The sequence below is a fragment of the Trachurus japonicus genome, chromosome 15 (genome assembly GCF_045865225.1).
Source record: "Trachurus japonicus isolate A0001 chromosome 15, Traja_1.0".
Taxonomy (NCBI): Eukaryota; Metazoa; Chordata; class Actinopteri; order Carangiformes; family Carangidae; genus Trachurus; species Trachurus japonicus.
Genome location: NC_140921.1, coordinates 6,516,755 through 6,539,573, shown reverse-complemented (window position 1 = coordinate 6,539,573; position 22,819 = coordinate 6,516,755). Strand labels below are relative to the sequence as shown.

The following is a 22,819-nucleotide window of genomic DNA, read 5'->3' as shown; positions in this document are numbered from 1 at the left end:
AGAATGATCACTTTTGCTTATTTCTTTCATATTCATACATGATGGAGTGTGTATGTCACTCCATGCTAACTAAGTGGGAACCTGTGTCATTATGCACCAACCAACAGTGGGCCCCTGTCATTCCATATAAACCAAGTGTGGACCTTTTTTTTCTGCAATGCAAAACAATAAGTAAAATGCATCCCTATTAATATATATTTAGAATGCAAGTACATTAAAATTGATTGAAACCATGTGCTGTTAAAAAGTAGAAGAGTGACAATAGGTGGCCACCACAGAGCTTCATCTATATGGGACATTAGGTGACTACAGAATAACACTTTGTGGCTCTGGGCCATCAGACCATGTTGAATCCTGAGTTTAGTTATTTAAAGTAGTTTTCCCATGACAACAATGCAGTCAAGGAGTATGAAACTTCATTAAGTCAAAAACTTGACAGACTGTAGAAAGGTGTGTTGCAGTGGTATATCATATTACTTAGTGAGGTTAATCCATCCTCTAGAAGAATTATCCCTTGTATCTCAGACAAACTGATGACCCCCCAGCGCCTCCTTTATTTTCCCATACATGTTTTATTGTTGAGCCATAAATGTCAATAACTGAAATATTCCCTTAAGTATCTTGATAGGTTGCCATTGAGTTTTCACAGTACATTCCATGTTTTAAAAAAACTACAATGACAACTTCACCAGTGCTACTTTAGTTTAAATATGTGTGTTTGCATGTGTTTGTGTGTGTGTGTTGTGTGTATTAATAGTTACAAATGTTTGTATTAAATTTAGATTAAAAATGTATCTTAAAACTTAGCAATTTCTCTCATTTCTGCTTATCCACCCATGCTGGAGTGTGTGTGTCACTCCGTACCAACCAACAGTGGACCTCTGTCATTCCATATAAACCAAGTGTGGACCTTTTTCTGTAATGTAAAACAGTAAATAAAATACATCCTCATAAATACAGATTCATGATGCAAGTACATTAAAATGACCTAAAACCCTTAGTTTTAATTCAAATATTTTTTTCCTATAACAAAAATGCAGTCAAGGAGTATAAAAACTCTTGTAGGGGAAAAATTAATAGACTGTAGATATGTGTGTTGCAGTAGTACAACCTACATTTAAAAATAATGAAAACATTATTGGTGCTACTTTATTAGAAATGTTTGTGTTAAGTTTTGATGAAAAAAAAAAATCTTAAGAATGATCACTTTTGCTTATTTCTTTCATATTCATACATGATGGAGTGTGTATGTCACTCCATGCTAACTAAGTGGGAACCTGTGTCATTATGCACCAGCCAACAGTGGACCCCTGTCATTCCATATGAACCAAGTGTGGACCTTTTTTCTGCAATGCAAAACAATAAGTAAAATGCATTCCTATTTCCTATTAATTGGTTGAAACCAAATGTCTAGAGCATTTTGACTATTTAAAAATTTATGGATGAGTAAAGACGGACGAGCAAATTATCTTTGTTAAGAAAAAAGAATTAATCTATATTAAAGCCGGTTTAAAGTAAATGTTGTTGCTTATACTGCAGAACTTGATATTAGTGCATGCAGTCATGTTACTTCTGAACTGCATGCAATTCAATAAAAAATATTCACTCTCAAATGTGGCCATGATTATATATTTATATACAATTTGTACTACAGAGACTTTAAAATAAGTAATGATAACTCTAAAGTTATATTATCCATTTTTGAAAGAAACTGAGAAAGTCATTGTTGTGAACAAGGACTCATTAGGTGAATGAATGGGTCGTTAAGTGAATGAATGGTGCAGACAGCTCCACTGCAGTATGTGGAGGTCCACTCTTTGATAGGTAAATGTCGCTCAGAGATCCAAGTCCCCTCTTGGCAATTTCTCTAAAAATAATTAAAAGTCACATTTTCAGTAATATTATGGTAAAACACCTTAAAAGTAAATTTTATATTCCATGTTTGTTTTTTCAAAATAAGTGTAAACATAAGACCCCTCTTGGCAGCTTGGCCCGACAGGTCCCCTGTTCCCCCTATTGGTGTGTATGTGTGTGTGTGTGTGTGTGTGTGAGAGAGAAACAGAGGTGTAGAGCAGACTGCTGATAAGGAAGGGATCAATAGGAGTCTATAATGACTCCATGTTCACACACATCTGCATCATGAAAGGTATTAACTTCATTCAGCTGTCTAATTATCTGTGTCCCTGCTGCCAGACACGTGTATTTTGAAGGGATTCTTTTGAAATGCAGGCTTTGTGTTTGCTCCTATAATTACATCTTTTTCAAGTTTAAAGGGATGGTTCAACATTTTGGCAAATTGGCCCATTGCCATAATCCCTATAGTTTTAGGAGTAGGTTTGTTACCTTTAATTGTCAGTGCAAGCTATTTTTAGAATGGCGGAGCAGAGCCGTGAGCTGCTCAGAGCTACGCTACGGAGGCTCATGGGATTTCTTGGTTTCCCTCATCAAACTGATCAAATACACAATCCAACAACTCCAAAACGCTCTGGTGGACAAGTTGTGACCTGCACATTCACCACGATATGAGATAATAACACAACGTTACCAGACAGAGTTGTTTTAGAGGTAAATTCATGCAAAACCGCTGATGCGAGTTCCTGTCGCAGTTTTTTGGCAAGCAGTCTCTGAATTTACCTCGAAAACAACTCTGTCTCGTAACATTCTGTTACTATCTCATAGCGTGGTGAATGTGCAGGTCACAACTTGTCCACCAGAGCGTTTTGGAGTTGTTGGATTGTGTATTTGATGAGTTTGATGAGGGAAACCAAGAAATCCCATGATACTTATTTACTTATCTATTATGTTTGTTTGTCTGTACATACGTTTGTTTTCCATTCCTTGAATGTTTATACTGTTGAGGGTGGGGGGAGGAGGGATGTTCATAATGTCACTGTCCCTGTGACTGTATGTTCTATGTTAAATGTGTATGTAAAGAAAAACAATAAATATATTGTTAAAAAAAAAAAAAAAAAAGAAATCCCATGAGCCTCCGTAGCGTAGCTCTGAGCAGCTTGCGGCTCTACTCCGCCGTTCTAAAAATAGCTTGGTGATAGTGAACCTACTCTATAGGGATAATGGCAATGGGACAATTAGCCAAAATGTTGAACTATCCCTTTAAGGTGATTCAATAAATGCCATGCATACACAATTTCTACACTGCTTACTGCAAGTCACTTGTCACTTCAGTACAAGTAGCATGAAAAAATACTCCATAACAAGTGCATTAAAAAAAATCAACCATTTAAATTGTTAAACTGTAACGAGGAAACACTCAGCACTTCCATCTGTCACATGAAGTTGGGAGGAGAAAACATGAGGAGGTCTCACCAGAGCAGTCCTGGGTCTGCCACTCCAGACACTGTCCGTAGGGGAAGGAGATGACGTAGGCCGAGGAGTCGACGCATCGCTGAGCGCTGCCGCACCACATGCACTCCATGGCCTGGCTGGTGCAGTTGGCGCAGCTGGAGCGCAGAGCACAGGGCGTCTTACAGGGACGAGCGCTCTGACTCTGTGGACTCCCTGAGCGGTGGGACAGATGGAGAAGAAGTTTAGAGAGGGAACTCGCTGAAGAAGGGGTTTTTGCTTCGGAATTAAATTCAGAAATTGAGGCTCGGTGCTTACCACACAAAATAATATAACTGTCTGAGAGTTGAATGAACTCATTTAGTTGTTATCAGTGGATCATTTGCTGTATTACACCAGATATGTTCTCATTTTAATTTTCTCAATTTTAACAGCCCAGAAAATGTCATTAACACCGCAGCGATCTAAATAACCACATTACTGTCTTTCAGAGACGGCAAAAGTACCCAGATTCTGTACTTGAGTGAAAGTAAAAGTACCTGTGTAAAAAATGACTTTGGTAAAAGTGAAAGTACTGATCCAAATATCTACTCAAGTAAAAGTAAAAAAGTAAAGGCTCTGAAATTTACTCAAAAGTATTATTAAAAGTAAAAAGTATTTCTATTGCACGATTCACTGCAAAGCTAATAACCACACGATAATGTATCTGGAATCCATTTCATCAATGTCATTGTTTGAACAAACATTAAGTTTACCTGCCAGACACAAGATGTATCCTAAAGTACTTCACTATAGTCAATGGTAGGCATTTGTATTGTACAAATGAGAAAAAAGAGAGTGAGACGACCCTGACCCCGCTGAGGAGGAACGATGAAGACTCAGCTTGAGTTGAGCTGTAATTTTATTTTGCTGCGGAAACCCTGATTAAAAAAAAAAAAAAGTAACAAGCCTTTTAGGGAAATGTAAGGAGTAGAAAGTAACGATATTTGCGTAAAAAATGTATTGAGTAAAAGTAAAAAGTTGTCAGAAAAATAAATACTTCTAAAAGTACAAAGTACCCCAGGGTATATACAGGAATCGTGAAGTTAATTTTAATACCTTTTAAAGACTTTTTCAAGACCTTCTCAATATTTTTCAATACCTCACCGCCACTTCAAGCTGTAACCATTTACAACAGCGACACTTTTAACATAACAATTTTAGTTTGTGACAAACACTATAGACGACTATGATACAACAGAATTCAAAATAGGTTAGGATAATAAATCAAAGACAAAGTTTATCAAAAAAAAAAAAAAAAACATTGCTTCACTCTCAAAAAACAAAAACAACAATCTTCTTTTCTATTTTATGTACCGGTTCATCTTTGTTTTTTAATAAAATGAATAAATTCACACACTTTTACAATGTTTTTTAGGACTCAAACTCTTGGACAGTTAATTCTGAAAAAATACCTTCAAAATGTAAGACTTTATAAAGTCGTGAAAAGACTTAATTTTCCCCAAATTAATTTATCACCTTTTAATACTTTTCAAGACCCCGCGGATACCCTGTACAGTAACGAAGTATTTGTACTTCGTTACTTGCCATCACTGCTGTCTTTCCTCTTCTAGTTCTCACTCTGACCTGCTTCCTCAACACCTCGTTCTCTCCTCACTTCTCTCGGCGTTCCTCACCTGCAGGTTTCTCACAGATGAGGCCGTCCGTGGTGGCGGTGCAGGGGTTGGCTTTGAGTCCGGCCACCTGAGCCCGCTCTAGGTACGCGCAGAAGCCCGAGTCGCTGGGTTCCCCCGGCAACCACCGCAGGCTGGTGTTGGTGAAGGGCGACGCGTCCTCCCAGCCCCAGTACGACACGTTGATCTTCCTCAGGCCGACCCACGGAGACAACCTCTGCAGAGGAGAAGAAGACGACGAGGAAGCTGTGATTATGTATAAATGTAATACACCTGACTTACATTTTCTCTTTTTAAGGCCGAGGACATGTTTCTCAATTTCAACCACTCTAATTTCCTGGCAGTGCTCCTTTGGTTTCGATTTCTTCTGAATATTAAAAAGGCCAAGTTTCATTTTCAACTCAGACAAAACTGCACTAAAGGAAATCATCTTTTGTTACAGTCATAGTAAATGTATTTGCTCCTGTTTCCAAAGCAAAGGAGCGTTTTCCATCGTTGTTTTTCATGTTTTTCATAACTTGCACTGTACAAAATCAGTGCACCAAGGTCAGTCAGCCTGAAACTGCTGAGCTCCCGTGGCAGGAAATCCTGGCCATGATTTGAATATCCTCTTTTAATCTGCAGAATGAACAAAACACAAAAGCTCGACTGCAGCTTTCAAGCCGCTGCGCTTCGGAGGTGAGGTCAACCTGAGGAAACTTGCAGAGATGCCGACACAGCAAGATACTGTACAGTGGAGGTAGAGAGAGGATGGAGGAATGTGGCAACAAAAAAAAACACTGAGAGAAATTTTTTAATCAGCGCTAAAGAAAATGAATCTTAATAAAGCCGCGTTTCTGTTTTTTTAAACAAACAAGGGGAAAATAATGAGTCCTAATTGCATGCAGTTCACATGTTCACAGGGACAGTGTCCTAGAAACATAGAGAAAAAAAACAACAACACAACAACAGGAACAAAAGCTAAAAATGTGAGCAGAAAATATAAATATATATTACTGGAGTTCATATGCTGTGGTGAAGTGGCTGAGAAGAAGCCACGTCTCCTTTTACCAGGACTGATCATGTTGTGTTTCACATGAAAGTGGATCCTAGATCAAACCTTCTTCAGACGACTGTAATGGCTCTAAAAGCAGGGGCTCTAATTACAGCAGCTCGTTAAGTGCAGTCCAGTGAATATCTGAATTATTTGCTGACAAAACAATTGTGATTCATTTAATAATGGCACATAATGATGTTAAATCAAACATTTTCCCACAGCTGTGATTTAAACACCTGCAGAAGCTTCTATGTGTTTTTAACACCACCACAGATCATATCACATCATATTGTGAATTAGTTTCCTCCATTGATAAACAATTATCCTACCCTATGAGACTGCTCTTTCTTATTCTTTTGCTCTATCTTGTATTTTTTTTTTTCGTATCTGTTTGTATGGTGTTTGTATGCTGTGTATGGTCTTAATTGTACTGTACAAGTGTTCCGTGATGTCCTGTGATATATGTTGGTCAGAGTCTATGATTGTATATGTGTTGTTGTGACTATATTGACTGTTTTTGTTTTGTCTTGTCTGTCTTGTGAACTCGGAGAAGGGTCACTTTGACTGGTACTTGGACTCCAGGAAGAATAGCCAGGCAAATGTGCTGGAGCTAATGGATATCCAATAAATAAATAAATAAATAAATAGATCACAGGCTCAGCCGACGACCTTGTCGACCATTTGAAGAAGTTCAGAGTCTCTAGATTCAGCTGCTAACACACAAACCAAAGAAAGAAAAGTCGATCAGTCTGTAAATCACTGTGAAAAACTGTCAGCTAAAAGGAAACTGTCAGGAGGTTGAGCGACGATGAAGAAAAAGCAAATCACATGTTCATTTTGACATTTTTAAAGATGAAGTTGAAGTTTAATGTAATGCACTCAGCAGAGAAGCACAAAGACGATTTCAGAAAACCAAAATTATCCCACAGTGACTTTTTCCACATCCTCTAAACTAAAGCCATCATCAACCCAGTTCTCAACCATCTCAAGAGCTCATCAACTCAACGCTTCAGGTCCATTTTTCCAAGAACTTAAAAGGTTTCTATAAGAGGCAGCAACTATCTATCAGCCAATCAGTTTCTTGGAGACTATGATGTCAGAGGAGGATGTTTTTGTCCTGTTGCAACCCTCACAAACTTTTGCATTCTGCTTTCAAACCCTTTAAGAAAATCTTCCCTACAGCTTTTAAGCCATCTAACCAATCTACTGTACATTACGCATCACTAAACTACAGACCTACTACTCCTCTACCTTTCCTTGGTTTTAACCTTTAAAGAAAATAGTTTGTAATCAACTACCTGAACAAATAGTGGCATTTAATAAAAAAAGAAAATGATAGAGGTTGTGGAGGAAACGACAGGACAATGTTCCTGCTCAGAGCTGTAGCTGCATCACTAAGAGCTTGTGAAAGTGCATGTCTGGATCTGTGGGTATCAGCGCCTGCACGTGCATCCAAACGCACTAAGTCTAAGTCAGCATCTCTGTTTGAAAATCCTTTTGCAATCACTTTTGCTGAGAAAGTAAATGAACGCTGAGAACCGCAGGGTTCTCAAGAGTGAAGCAACAACAGAGAAGATTTACCATCATCAACTATAAACATAAGAAAATGGATTAAAAACAAAGAAGAGATGAAGAAAATGAGCCAACGTTCTTTCAGCAGTTTCCAAATATTTTCTCACATTTCTCCTGCCGCCCACACATTCATCACCGACTCTGTGTGCGGTCAAACGCGTCAGGTTCTCAAAGAACGTTTTCACCATAAACATAACGAGTGGAGCGGTGATTGATCTGTTCGACTGATGTTTGACAGACATTTCAGTGAAAAGCTGCCACTCACGTCCCGGCTGCCAGCTGTTTTCTACGACGTCCGGGTTCGTGAAGACCAAACGGATGAAGCAGATTTTTGTGCTTCATGGAGAGCGAATGATTAACGCTGTATTTTTTTATGCCGTGGCTCCGTGACAGGAGGAAGAAAAAAAAATCCAGGTGAGAAATTTCACTCCTCTGCACCTGCTGATATCAAAACTCTGTAGTGCTTTTTTTGACACGTCTTGAGCTTTAATATGAGTCTGAATAATAATTTGCCTGTATTGCCAGATGAGGTAGGTGCTTTAAAATTTCTCAGCTGTGAGTTTTCACATCACTGATTAGTTGTTGTGATACATTCATGTTAAATAACTCAGCGTTTATGATCCCGAGACCACACATTCCCCGACATCTAATCATAAGTAACTCTGGATTTATGACGCAGAGGTAACACGTTGTCTGGCATCTCAGAATAAATCACACCGTCACCGGAGCAGTGTTACGTACATTATGTCATATAATGAACTCTGGGGAGCTGCATTTCAATCTACTTGTCCACATTAATCAGCCACACGTCGTTTCATTCTCTACTGGAAAGCTAAAGGAAGCTGAAAGCTTTGATTACTCTCAGATGCACTGATTTGATTGGATCACATCTACATATGTGTGACATGTTGCCACAAATGTATGTTGTACATTTCCTTATTTTTATTACACACCAGCTTCATGTATTTTCCTTATTGAAGGAAAAGTCCATATTAAATCTGACAGTGCATATACAATTTTAGCTTTAGCAATGTAAGTTACCTGGAACAAGCCAGGATTTTCCAGAGTTTTTGGTTGAATTTTTTACAAGTTGCATCACAGAAACAGAATTAGTACCGTTTCACTGCTGCATTATTTCTTTTATGCAGGAGTGATGACTCAGTTAAATGAAACAGATCTAAAATTTAAAAAAAAAAGTAAATTGTTAAGATGTGTCTTAAAAGCTGCCTTCAAGGTCAAGTTAAGTCAGTTTCAAACTGAATTCTTTGCAGGTTGATGTGATGCTGATTTCTGTAGTGTTTCCTTGACGGGCTGCAGTCGAGAGGCAGTAACACAAGGAGAGGACTTCAAACATGGAGGATGAAAACTTGATTTTTCAAGAGTCAAACTCCTGAAGCATCATTAAGTTCAGCTTAAATTTTCATTGATGGACAGAACTGTGGGGGCGGTATCTTTTCTTTCACTGGAGTTGAGCTTAATGGCCAGTTTGAACAGGATGAATGGTTTCAGCAGTCACTGAGTCACTAACTCTCTGCTAAAAGTGACTTGGAAATATGAGCTCAGCAGGAGACGTTTCTGAGGTTTCTAAGGTTTCTAATATCCAAAAAAGGAAAAGTTAGCATGTAAAACTACTTTGACGATCTTATGAAACATGTTTGAATTGTGGTTGTCATATCTTAAGTGCCTGCTAAAATGATTTGATCATTGTTAGCATGCAGGAGCACTCACATCTCCTTTATTTGTGAATTTATTTCCCCTTATTGTTCCTTTTGTACACCACCTACCTTGTCCTGCAGCTGGTATTTCTGCAGCTCTTCCAGAACAAAATTGACTTGTTTGTCTGTGAGCAGGGACGCAATGTTTCCTCCCAGGTTTTTACAGTAGTGCTGGGCGTTGTCGTAGCTCTCTCTGCTGGAGTTGATCCTCAGACAGAACTCCTCCACGTGGTGCCAGCCCTCTCCACACAGCTGGCCTGCGCACACAGACACACACACAAACACACCATCACTGCATCTGTATCAGGATGAATTCAAATCACATCAAACACACAAGAAAAGACTACAGTGAAAGTGTGGTACAGTAGCAACATTTTGGGGCAACTGATTAGCTGAGTAGCATTAAACTCAAAGCAATGCAGCTACCACCAGAATACTGCAATGCTAATATTATCATGTTAACTGACACTGATGGTTTTACTGCATTTCATTGCAATTTATGTTCATGTTTGGCCTATTGTGTTTAGTGTGTTGGCAACAGGTGACAAGCTATGTGCAGGATGGGGAGAAAATCTTTATGTTGTTGAGGTGAAATTCCACAAAGCGACAGGGAAACGGAAACAGAACCAATAATATCTAGAAAAGTAAATCTAGGGAGGCAGGTATCGTCATGACAGACTTAATGTTCGAATTTTAATTCATTTCCTGTTTTACTTTGAAATGTCTGACCATGTGTAGCTCATGATTCTTTTATTTTTTATCTATTGATCCAATTTCCCACCATAATGATTGTCTGCCTTGCCCTATGTGTTGCACCTGCGTCTCCACTCAGCTTCCCCGCTGTCTCCTCTTCCTTTGATGCATTTTATTCTGCTGCTCCTCAGGTTTTTTTTCTCATTATTATTCTTTTTTATTCTTCTTCTCTATTCCCAGCAACTTTTCACCTCAGTTTAGACCTTTTTGTGTTCATCCTCGTTCAAAAAAAGATCGTCTACCTCTTCTAATCCAGTGTTTGTTCCTGTTTTGTTTCGTCTGCACTTGGGTCCTGAAGTGTTTCGACATCATAACAGTTAGGTGTCAAAAACAAGCAGAGGAGAACTTGCTGCCAGTCGAGGGCTCATACAGTGAGGAGCAGGTGTGCAGGTGGGTGGAGAGTCAGCTGGAAAAACCACTGAGGACAACTGGTGGACTCGAGTGGGAACGACACTGTGAACTGTGCAGCTAGAAATATCTCTACTTAATGTGGTTTATACATGATCTCATCAGTCTGTATTTAGTAGGCTGATCAAACTGTTGTTCTTGACCAGAAACCACATTCCTGCTTTGTAGCGGCCTGATCACGGGATAGAGAGAAGAGATTATCTGTAATGATGGAGGATTCGATTAACAAAAGGCCGAGTAAGACTGGACAACTGACAACTCACCCATAAAAACTTATACACGCACTCCCTGTTCTTATCAGGGTCACTTGGTGGCGTCTTGTGAGACGCTGTAATAGTTGGTAGGCCGTTCAATTTGCCGGGATGAAAGGGAAGAAAAAGTCATTCTGCCTCCACTGAGCACTGGTGTTTATTTAGGACTGCTGGACTGATTACATTCACAGGCCCATAATGGCTTCCATCACCGACCTTTTAATGCCACATAAAAGAAAATACCTGCTTTCTTTCTTTATTTTTTCGTCCCCCCGGCGCGATAGAAATGAGCAATAATCGACCGAAATGAGAGGAGAAAGACGGATGAGGGGGGAAAAACTGAGAGGAGTAGAAAAATAAATAGACAGATTAGGTTACGGTCTTTGTGTAAAAGCAGAGATAAACATGTCAGGCCATTTAGAATAATTAGTCATAACACGGTGTCTAAAGAAAAGGCCACAGCCGCCATGGTGGTTGAGCTGCTTTCCACTTAACTGGGTTCATTTTAGCCACACTGCTCCTGCACATGTATGTCCACAGAACATCACAGAAAATACCGAGGCCTTGTCTCTTATCACACTAATGGACACAGACAAAGAGATTTTAAATTCATCTGTACAGCCACAGTGATTTCTGAGTGTGTCAAAGACTCAACTGTGACTCAACTGTAATATCTTTACCACTTGCAGAAGGCAAATTTAACATCTAAATACAGTTCAGCCCAAATATCCCAAGATATATTATAGATATAGCGAACAGCAGTTCAATTGTGGATAATATTGTGATATTTTATAGTATTATATAGTATAACTGGCCCGATATTCCTCTTCAATTCAGCAGTGATGTTTAAAAACTAAAGAAATTGGATAAATTGATCATTGTCATCTCTAGCTTCCCTGCTGTGGAGAATAAACAAGATATACATCCACGCCACAGCCGCACTGTATGAACTCATAAACAGCAGGAAATGAAGTGATGTGTTACGAGCCAGTGAAGGATAATCTGACAAAAAAAAAGCAGAGGACTTTATATTGTCGACAATATTAAAGCTCAACAGAAATATAAAATACAACGTACAATTTTAAGCTGTTCCACTGTTCGTTGTGACACATATGAACGTCCATAACGTTTGGATGATTCACCAGTGTGAAGTCTGACGGGATTGTGGGAGTACAGAATTATAATTTCAAAAATCATGTAGATTTATTTTGCAGCTGTGACGCAGATGATGAGTCAGGAAACAGGTCTGAGGTTTAATCTGACGACCACAGAATACGGTCACTACACCACGAAAGACACAGCTCAGATTTGGGTCAAATTGTTTGGGAAGATCTAGGTTACTAACAACTTAATAAATAAATAAAATATATGTATGTAAGCAAATTTTGCTAGTTTTAGAGCTGCAAATGAACAAAACCTTAATGATCCAGTCCCTCCTTTACTCAGCAGTAGCTCACAACAAACCAAGGGGGAGGACATGTGTACCAGGCTACAGGGCTCTGATGTGGACAGAAGAAAAGGGAGCAAACACAGTACCATCCTCTGCTTAGAGCTACCACAAACTCCCAGTTCGGAGCAGAACTGGCTCGGCTCGGCTCGGCTCGGCTCTCCCTCGGCGACGCGCTGCGAAAGCGGATCATTTGTGGATTCAAATGGCACCGGTACATTTCCTTTGCCCTAAGTCATGGTAGCACCAAAGCTGAGCTACGCTGAGCTCCAGAGCCGCTCCAGAGTACAGAAGACTTTGTGGACTCGGGTTTGTTAGTTAGTCAGCCAAGGATCTGAATCCAGAACATCCAGTAAACACTTCTAATTGGCCTAGTTCTTCCTTGCAGCTGGGTGGAAAGCGCATCTCTGAAGTGTGTGTTCATGAATGTATGCTAATCCTGGGACGTGCACTGCACATGCCTGCACGGATGTATGAGGGTGTTTATTTGCGAGGAGGACCACTAAAAATATGCGGCCGTTTAGTGTGGGAACATGCAACTGCTCTGAAGCTACAGCAAGTGTGTCATGTGTGTGCAACAGAGGACAGCACTCCTCTATCGGCTTTGAAAAATAAGTATAATTACTTGAGAGACGGCGGCTGCGAAGGCGACTCTGCCAGACTCTTAATAATGAATCAATCAACAGCATTCACTCCGGTGTTGCATGTAATCAAAAAAGGATCCACGTGGCTTTTTATGAAAGTACAATTTATGCGCGTGTGTGCGTTTGTGAAAGTGTTGATGCAAGTATCTGTGTGCAGATCCTCAAGGTGTTTTAATTTTTGCTGCATAATGCCGCAGCCTCAGGAAGCAGCTTATAAACTAAGTTTCTCTCTTCCCAAAGATTTCTCTCTGAATAAAATGAGTTTCATGAATTTAATTTGAGCCGTGTCCTTCAGAAACATCCGGAGATTGAGAAAAAAAAAACTGTTTTCTTCTGCAATGACACAGTAAATTATTGGTACACGGCCGCTGTTTAATCTAAACTTAATCTTTTAGGTTTCATGTAACTGTTCTGTTTGTATTCATAATGGTCTATGTGTGTATTTGTGGTGTGCTTGGCCTCAGTGTGTGTGTGTGTGTGTGTGTGTGTGTCCTCACCCGGCAGTGCTTGACACTCCTGCTGCTGTGGCTCCCACTGACAGTGGACGTTGAGGGAGCAGCTCCTGCAGTTGGCCAATCTGAAACACTCCTGCTCCTCCCTGCGCTTACACCTGGACGGGTCTCTCACCGACTTCAAACACAAACACACACATACAGACAGACACACACACACACACACACACACACACACACAAATACATACATACAGACAGAGGAGATAATATCAGTCCAGTTCAACTCCATTATCAGTGTCCTCCTCTACTGCTGATGCAATAAACTTGCAGAGATCAATACAATGTGCAACAAAAGGCTGAAGATGAATAAAGTGTGATGATCGAACCAAACACAACATGCAGAGTGAAAAGAGAAATCAATACGAGGGACACATTATATTGAGACTGACTTTTTATAGAAACGTGTGATTGCTGTATTCGCCCTGTGCATCTTACTTACACCTCAGAAAGACAAACGTCTAACTTTACAACATCATAGGGATCCATACACAGCTTCATGCTGCTTCATCCTGACAGAGTGAATAATGTGTAATGAGTCAATCAGGACACTTCCTGTAACCACATGCGTTTGAAAGAGGCAGGAAGCGAACAAACCAACTGAGATGTGGTCCACATAACTTCTTTTTTTTTTTAGCATTTCGAATCATTATCGTTATTATATCATTAAATATTATTTCAGGATTTAACATTTTAGCCATTTCCCTGGTGCACTTATTTGCAACATCATTTAATGATGTTTTAGGAGTAGGTTCATTACCTTCAATTATCAGTGCAAACTGTTTTGAGATCAGCGGGGCAGAGACGTGAGCTGCTCATGAAATGATACTTTCAAAACTCATCAAATACACAATCCAACGGCAAAATGCTCTTGTGAAGAAGTTATGACCTACACATTCACCACACTATGAGATAATAACGTATATACAGTATGAAGCACTACTTGCGTTTTCGAAATCACCCGGCACCCATGTCTGGACTATAGTTTCGGTTAAGCATTTGCCTCGAAAACAACTGTCTCATAATGTTCTGTTATTATCTCATAGCTTGGTGAATGTGCAGGCCACAACTTGTCCACCAGAGTGTTTTGGAGTTGTTGGATTGTGTATTTGATGAGTTTGATGAGGGACAGGTACTGTGCGTCTGCGTTGCGTTAGCTGAGCAGCTCGTGTCTCTGCCCCGCTGATCTGAAAACAGCTCGCACCAACAATTAAAAGTAATGAACCTTCTCCTATGACTATAGGGATTATGGCAATGGGCCAATTTGCCAAAATGTTGAACTATCCCTTTAATGGAGGTCAAGTGAAGGTTGTCACCAGGGCATGAAGGAGCATTAAATGTGTATTAGGCCTCAGATTCACCCTGATTTGCATATCACCTCAGGGTCTGCTCTGACCTCTCGACCTCAAACTCAACCTGAGCCGCAGCCTAACAAGAGGTGTCAAGTGTCAACAGTGTCAATACACACATGTCCCCTCCTCCGGGCTCCGTGCTTCCACAAGCTCAGCTGATGCTCAGACAACATGGATGGAGGTGGAGACAGAGACAGAGCGCCGCCATGCTGCTGGGCCAGCTCCAGAGTTAACTACACACACACACACACACAGACAAACACACACACATTCATATTCCATTCAGGTAAGCACACACACACACACAGAAAAACACACAAAAGCAACATGCAGACACACATACAGAGAAAGACAGAGAGAGTAGGGACGAAAGTCAAAACAGAGAAAGAGACAGAGAGAAAACAAAATGAACAAAAACATAAAAACTCAGATGATGTTATTGAATTATCTAATATGTCATCTCTTAAATTTTATCTTTTAAATGTGCTTGAAAGATTATGATATGATCATCACAGAAAAAAAACAAGTGTAAGATAGTTTATAAAAAGCTCCTTTTAGCTTTTCCAAAACTATGTGTAGCAACACTCAGCTCAAAATTTCAACCTGTACCCACAATGCATCCCTTTCTGGTCTCTGCTACCTCTCATCTACTGCAACTAATGCACCAAAATGTCACCTTTTATAAAATACTTGGCTGATTACAGTGTAATTTCCACAGCACAATCATGCCTCCCTGAGAAGAATGAATATGTGTGATTTCAAAGACCTAATTTGGTCTAATACAGTATCACCATCAGTATCCGGCCTGTGGTTGTGAGGTGTTAGCAACACTGTCAAACACATACCGACGCCTCGTCTTAAAGTACTCACCACAGTGCAGTTGCTGGCTTCAGAGATGCACTTCCTGTCCTCACACCACTGACAGCCCCACGTGTTGGCGGTGCAGCTCGCACAGTCCGAGAAGCGGAAACACTGCTCGTCTGTACTGTCTGCAGGAGACAAGTGCAACAAACACAACCATAAAAACACACAGTGAAGGTTTTATTTTTGCTATATTTTCTGTTTTTGTGTTGCACTAAAGACAGTTTTATTCCTACCTGCTCCTCTTCCGACTGTGTTAAATGAAAACATGTGTGCTGCCATTCTGACTAATCTGTAAATGAGCCTGAAAATATTCTGAACATCATAAAGAAAACTGGAAGATCTTTGGTTTAGGTCAGGAAGCTGAAGCACAGACTCATGTGGTGTCCATGTGCAAGCAGCTATACTTTGTTATTGTAGCATGTGTAAACTAACATGTGATTTCTATGTCTTGGATGTGATTAACAGGCATTTACACATGGACATATTTCAGTCTGGCTATTTGTAGAAGAAACAAACACATGTAGATTCAGAGTGGAGGCTGAGCACTGATGTGGAACATGTCAATCTGATACAAGCGTCAGCTCCTAAAGCTTGAGACACAAAACGCTGTAGATCAAGCAGCTCCAACCCTAACCCTTGAACTGAAAATAACCTCGATGATCACTGTGATAGCGTCTGCAAATACACACTAACAGGGTTCAAGATTAAATGGTCACGACTGTAAACCAGTGGATGTCTGCAATAGTTCATGAAAAGTTTGATATGTGACGTTTTAATAGAAATACATGTGATCTGGTGTTATCAGAGAGATGGCTGTGCTTATTTTAGAAAAGCATGATTGGAATGTAATGTATGTATATTCTATATATAAATGTAATATATATAATATATCCAGCCCTATAGCATGATACATTATGCTTATCCTGCGTATTTATAGATGTACATTTCCTTCATTTTATTCTTTTTTTTATTGTCTTCAATGTTCTTTAGTATATACGATCTGTACTTAGGGTTACACATGCAAAACCCTTGGTGTTTTTCCTTTATTGGAGCCAATCTGCATGTGGTATTGTTCTATTTAAAAGCGACAGAACAACCACTCTCATAATTGCTTTCAATTTAAAGGCGCTGCAGTGAGCCGCCTGCAGCTGAATACCTGGAAAAAGCCACGGCATCTACATCTGGCAGAAACAGATGAGGAGGAGGAGGGGGAGGGAGAGGAGGAGGTGGTGATGGGGGAGGGTTTAGACCAATCCTAATTACTTTAAAATGAGGTAATTGTTGCAGCATTGACCTTCTGTTCCCATAATTATGTTATGCAAACTAACCTCAGAAGCCAAATACTTGAGAATAATTAAAATTCTCGTGAAAAAAAATGGGTCTTTTGGGAGCAAGCAGTCCACTGTGATTGTGATGTGCATTTACACAAAGCGTTGACATGAAAATGAAAGAGAGAGAGAGAGAGAGAGAGAGAAAAAGTTGCAGACATGGATGAATGACAAAGAATCAGCTGGGCAGACAGGAGAACCAGTGTGACGCACCGGGTCGCACGGGGCAGAAAGGAGGAGGCAGCGTCTGTTCAGGTGGTCTGGGCTCCCAGGGGACACATCTGTTTTTGCCCCAGTGACAGCGAAGACCGGGCCCAGCCGCGGCACACAGAACCGAGTTGGGAAAGGCCCGGCAGGACGGAGGGGTGTAGGCCAGGACGTCGTTCAGAAGGAGGCCCGAAAATCCTCCAAAGATGAACATGGTGCTGAGGGAGATACAGAGAGGAGGATTAGACAGAAACGTGAGCGTACGTATACGACCGTGGAGGGGAAGTGACATTCTGCAGCAGGAGTTTGTTTTCTAGAGGAGACAAAGAAATGTCTGCAGAGATGAAGACAGTGAAGGGGATGATAAGAAAACCGGAAAACCTTTCAAAAATAAACCTGAACTTTGGTTTTGGAGGGGAAAAAAAAAAAAAAACAGGGCAAAACGTTGTTCAAAGCTGCTCCTCTGAAGTTCAAAGCTGACATTTCTGTGCTCAAAGCTGACTTTTTGGTGGGTAAATGGTGTTAAAGGGTCAGAACTGAGTGGCTCTGCGTCGTGATCGAACTCTTCCAGGCTTTTCAACTCTGAGTATTTGTTGTCTTTTTTTTTTTTTTTGTCTCATCACCTTTCCCAACAAATAGGCCTTTTGTCCATCTTATGTGTAGAAGTGAGAGACATGCTACACCCAGGAAGTAAAAAGAACCAAAGATGTTTATAAATATGAGCCAGTTAACTAGTTTGTTAAGAGTTAAGCACAATTAATTTAACAAACTGAATATCTTATGGGGCTTTGAAGGTAACATTGGCACTATATCTTGACATGAAGCATTTGGCTCTTACAAAACAGCTTTGAACAACTTGTAGAATTGCAATTTCAGAATGTGGAGAAAAGGTATATATTTGTTTTGTGCTTTGTAAAATGTATTGCATTTATACATTTTAAACTCACTTATATCAAAATGATGTCAGACAACAGGGCCTCATAAAATATGACCAAAAAAACATTGGTATTGGTAACCTCCATCCAAATCCCCAAAACAATAAATAAGAGCACCTTTATATTTCATGTTAGTCATGTTTTTGCTGTATTTTACCGACCTATAAAAAGCCCTGTACTCTGACTGTTGTAAGAAAAAAACATTTTATCAGACTATGATTCAGAGTCTGTGGAAAACCTCTACAGGATGTCAAGTTATCTTCAGTTTTTACGAGGCAAAGAAAGAAAAATACACTAGAGAACATCGGCAGAGGAATTCAAGGTGCATCAACAACAGCTGTTTCCTTATGCCACTTTTTTTTTTTCCTCTATTTTTCTACGCAGGTTTTTCTCTTTTGGAAATGCCAGTCTGAATGGTTTTGCCAGGAGACAATGCAGCCATTCAAAGACCACGTTATTTTAGAAAACCACAACACAAGGCTGGAGGAAAGGGTTTGACAAAATTTCCTGTGAATGAAGCAAAATCTAGAGACACAGATTGAGAAACTGGAGTCGTATAAACAGAGCTCTCAAGGTAATAAAGAGAAAGACATGGTGCATAATATATACGTGTATATGTATATATTTATACACTGTATCCATATTAAGACATGTAAGCAGAAAGTACTAAAGAGTGTGAAGCAGAAAGAAACATCCACATACAGACAAGAGCTGAGTTGGTGTGTGAACAGAGAGTTTCAGAGAAGCCGGCAGAGGGAGACGTGACGACAGAAGTGTAAACTAAAACTAAATATAACAGTGAGATAAAGACATCAATCAACAAACTGACTACAACTGAGAAACAGAAGGACGGAGACGAAAGTCGACCGAGACTCTCAGCTGCTTCCCAAACTTAGAGGACACTGCAGCAAGCAAGACATCAAGGAAATGTAAAAATGTACCGAGGAATAATGCACTGTGAGTAGATGTATGGGTTTGATTTGCATAAATACAAGTGAGTGGTTTAGGAAGATGTGAACACCAACGACACACTGCTGAAGTGTCGTTAAGCAACACATTCAGTCTGAAGTAAAAATTCAGAGAAGGTGTTGTCCTCCGACGTCCTCCAGAGGACAGAGGTGATGAAAGAAAAGTAATTGTCTGACGATGAAGGGAGGAACTCACCCGTTGCTCACCACCGCAGAGTGTCCGAAGCGGTTGACGTCCCGGTGCAGCCCTGGTCTGGGGAGGACCATCCACTCGTCACACGCTGAGGACAGACAAACAAACACACACATATGTCTCTGTATACACAAGTTTAAGATGTGTGTGTTTGAGAAATTAAAAAAGAAAGAGTGATAAAGACAACTGTTGTTCAGCTTCTCTGTCCACTGCACAATGTTTTCATCAAACATCAGTTTATTCAGTAAAAGACAAACTACTACAAGGTTTTCTAACCTGAGAAAATAACAAAGCAGAGGTGAGTCCATGACTGTAGTTTTATTATTTTATTATGTTAAGTCCTTTGTGCCTTCACGTGGGCAGCTGAGCACAGAAACATAACCACAAATCAAAACATTGCATCCTAGGGTTAAATGTTAGAGGAGGCTTGTTTCCAGGGAAAGTTATTTGCAGTCTTCCAGAGTCTTTTGTGAAACAATTATGATTTAATAAAAATTACAGATGAACAAAAAAAAAAAATGTGCTGAAATGTAGAATTCATTTAAAAGGTGATAAAGCTGTTTTTGTTCTGATCTTCTGCAAAGGGGGAGAAGTTTAATAGTAGCTGGATGAATATGGTGCACAGTAAAAGTGACAATGGATGTAACAGCATAATAAAATAGTTTAAAAAAAAAGACAAAACAAACTGTGACTATAACAGTAATCCAAATAATCAATGAACATTAGTAGATTAGTCACATTTGGAGTTGCAGTTCAAATGCAAAGCTGTTGGATCAGGCTGAAGTCTCTGTGGAGACTCTTCAGCAGCAGCAGCAGCAGCAGCAGCAGCATACGCCAACCATCAACTATGAAAAACAGGTTTGATAATATTTTCATCTTTTATCAGACTAATTTCCATGAGTTTCCTTTTCTTCTATTTCATTCTGGGAGTAAAGAGCGTCTAAGTTATTGCAAGTGAGGAGAGAAAAATGAGCTGGAGGGTGAGGCGCAGTTCAACCCGCTCCCATAATGTCATCACAAGGAATAGGAGCTCATTATCTTTACCTTTTCACATAAAATGACGGTGATAAGGCAAAGATAGAGAAGATAATCCAGGAGATAACTTCATAAAATACCATCATGAAGTCTATTTCTCTCTCTCTCTCTCTCTGTCACTAGAGCTCTCAGCTCTGTGTATTTTACTGTTTAGATTTTACAACTCTTTAATGTTTTAATGACTCCTACGTGCTCCCATTACATTAATATCAAAATGTGTGTGTGTGTGTGTGTGTGTGTGTGTGTGTGTGTGTGTGTGTGTGTGTGTGTGTGTGTGTGTGTGTGTGTGTGTGCTGTGTTAGTGTAAATGTCCCATTTAGCCAGATGAGCCTTCCCTGAGATCGGCCCGGTTGAGTCGGAGACTTGCGGACGCCAGGTTGCTAACGACCTCGTTAAGCCGTGTGCTAATTGGCAGCGCTTGTTTAAGAGCGAGGGATGCGACAGAGGACAGAGGAGTGAGACAGGGGTCGTCCTAATCATCACCAAGGACAACGAGTTTGTCACCAGCACGGGGTCAAAGGTCAGGCGTATTAACATATCACAGAGACTAATACTAGACTGAAGCCTAGTGATGCTGCAGCAGTTGGACAGGTAGATAAACTGTTAACGGTGGCCTGTCCTGACCATCACTAACAACCAGACTGATTGATTGATTGGTTGGTTGATTGAAACCTTTATTTTTTCTTGTAGGAAACAAAGGAACAGTTAAAGGGACAGTTCAACTTTGCCATAATCCCTATAGTTTTAGGAGTAGGTTCGTTACCTTTAATTGTAACGAACCTACTAATAATAATGGATTATAATAATAATCCATTATTATCTCATAGCGTGGTGAATGTGCAGGTCACAACTTGTCCACAAGAGCGTTTTGGAGATGTTGGATTGTGTATTCGATTAGTTTGAGTTCCCAAAACTACAGGGATTATGGCAATGGACCAATTTGCCAAAATGTTGAACTATCCCTTTAAAAAACGAGAGGCAGAAGACAGTCATTTAAAAGAAAAAGATAATTTTCTCAAGAAAGCTAATTAGCTAATAACGTTAATAAATAAATAAATGCAAGGACAGCACATGAGAGGCATAACCAACTTCTGAAAAAAGTATTAAGAAGTATTAAAGTGCCAGGTCAGAGTGAAAAAAGGAGCAAAGCCGTTCAAAAAGTGCCATGTCCATGGGTAAAAGAGTCAAGTCCATGTGCAGTGTTAAAACTAAACATAAATTACAAAGAGAAATACGTATTTTTTTACTCCTGTACACAAACCTAAGAATAAAAACGACTTATCAAAAGCTACAAAACACCTGAGAGTGACTTTTACTCTGCTGCAGGGGAGAGGAGCTCATTTCACATCTTATCATACTCAACCACACTGTGCAGCTGCTGTGCATGAATATCATTGTTTCTAGAAAACATTATCACTGACTCACTGTCCAAGTTTAATCTCAGGTTGTGCAGCGTCCAACATCTTACAAAGTTGTATAAACTAGCATCAGACGTTGTGTTGACAAGTTCAGTCTGAGGATCTGAATGTTTAAATCTCTCTGCAGAATCTATTTGCAGCTCTTTGCACAGACGCAGATGTTCTGTCAGCTGTACGTGTAAGGCCCTGCATCACATTGACACCTCTGCTCAGGTACTCCTCAGTCAGCAGCCGCTCCAGGTGTGCGCCGCTATCAGCTAAAATCCATATGTGGTGCTGCTGCTAACAGTTAAAATGTTTTTCTGGCACTTGACACTCTGAGCTCTAAAATAAGCCCAGGTGCTGCTGGGAAAGTCACACAACTGAGTTGAAAACTGCACTTGAAAACAGTCCCAGGCATTTGAGCTGAAGGTTTGGCACCTAAACTGTTTATCCTCTATTTTAAAGCCTTTTTTATCATTATTATTTTGAAAATATACTGTATTTCCACAACATATCATGCTTTTTTTTTTGCTAAAAATAAGGAGAGGTTTCTGCATCCACAGCTAAAACCTGCTGCTTCTAAATAAGAATACATATAAAACCACTTGAGTGACTTCTGAACCACACACCCCGAGACTGAAGCTGCCAACCCACACACTCACACACACAACTGCAGCCTCAACAGATACTTATAAGCCACACAACACACACTCACACATGCGCAGGGACACAAACACGTCAACACAGATTTTTAATTTCCTCTCAGGATATGAGAAAATCTGTGTTAATAATGCATGGTGGGACAGAGAGAGAAATCATGAGTCTAGATCGAAGCGGGCAGGAAGGACGGGCTGATTGACAGTTTGATCTGATCTGCACTAATGGAGGTCTTGATGAAGAAGGGAGGAGGAGGAGGAGGAGGAGGAGGAGGAGGTTTGAACGGCAGCCACTGTCGGCTCCTCCAATATATCACAGCTCCAGCATCTTCCAAACAAGCTCCCAGCATGCCCTGGGCTTTTCAGTGGGTCGTGCCATGTGACCATGTGTGTGTGTGTGTGTGAGTGTGTGTCAGGTGTGTGTTTGTGTGCAGCAGTCAGTGTGTGTGTGTGTGTGTGTGTATGTGTGTGTGTGTGTGCCTGTGGTGTGTCAAGTTGGAAAGGACCACGATTTTAATCAGAGTTCATTTTCCCCCCAAATCTAATTAGAAATGTGAGGGTGGAGGGG

At 40.2% G+C, this 22,819-nt stretch overlaps 1 protein-coding gene across 3 annotated transcripts in view; it reads right to left on the bottom strand.

The window, feature by feature from the left end:
- Positions 1 to 22,819, bottom strand: part of atrnl1a (attractin-like 1a) — a 317,760-nt gene that overhangs the window by 221,538 nt on the left and 73,403 nt on the right. For 2 of the 3 annotated variants that reach the window (XM_085799375.1, XM_085799373.1), the window contains exons 11-18: positions 19,164 to 19,248; positions 17,071 to 17,282; positions 15,536 to 15,654; positions 14,782 to 14,898; positions 13,300 to 13,432; positions 9,369 to 9,556; positions 4,980 to 5,193; positions 3,328 to 3,519 (exon numbers count right to left, since the gene is read on the bottom strand). In XM_085799375.1, the coding sequence (XP_085655501.1) occupies positions 3,328 to 3,519; positions 4,980 to 5,193; positions 9,369 to 9,556; positions 13,300 to 13,432; positions 14,782 to 14,898; positions 15,536 to 15,654; positions 17,071 to 17,282; positions 19,164 to 19,248 (1,260 nt within the window). The remainder of the gene's footprint in view (positions 1 to 3,327; positions 3,520 to 4,979; positions 5,194 to 9,368; positions 9,557 to 13,299; positions 13,433 to 14,781; positions 14,899 to 15,535; positions 15,655 to 17,070; positions 17,283 to 19,163; positions 19,249 to 22,819) is intronic. The other variant, XM_085799374.1, reaches the window with a different exon arrangement.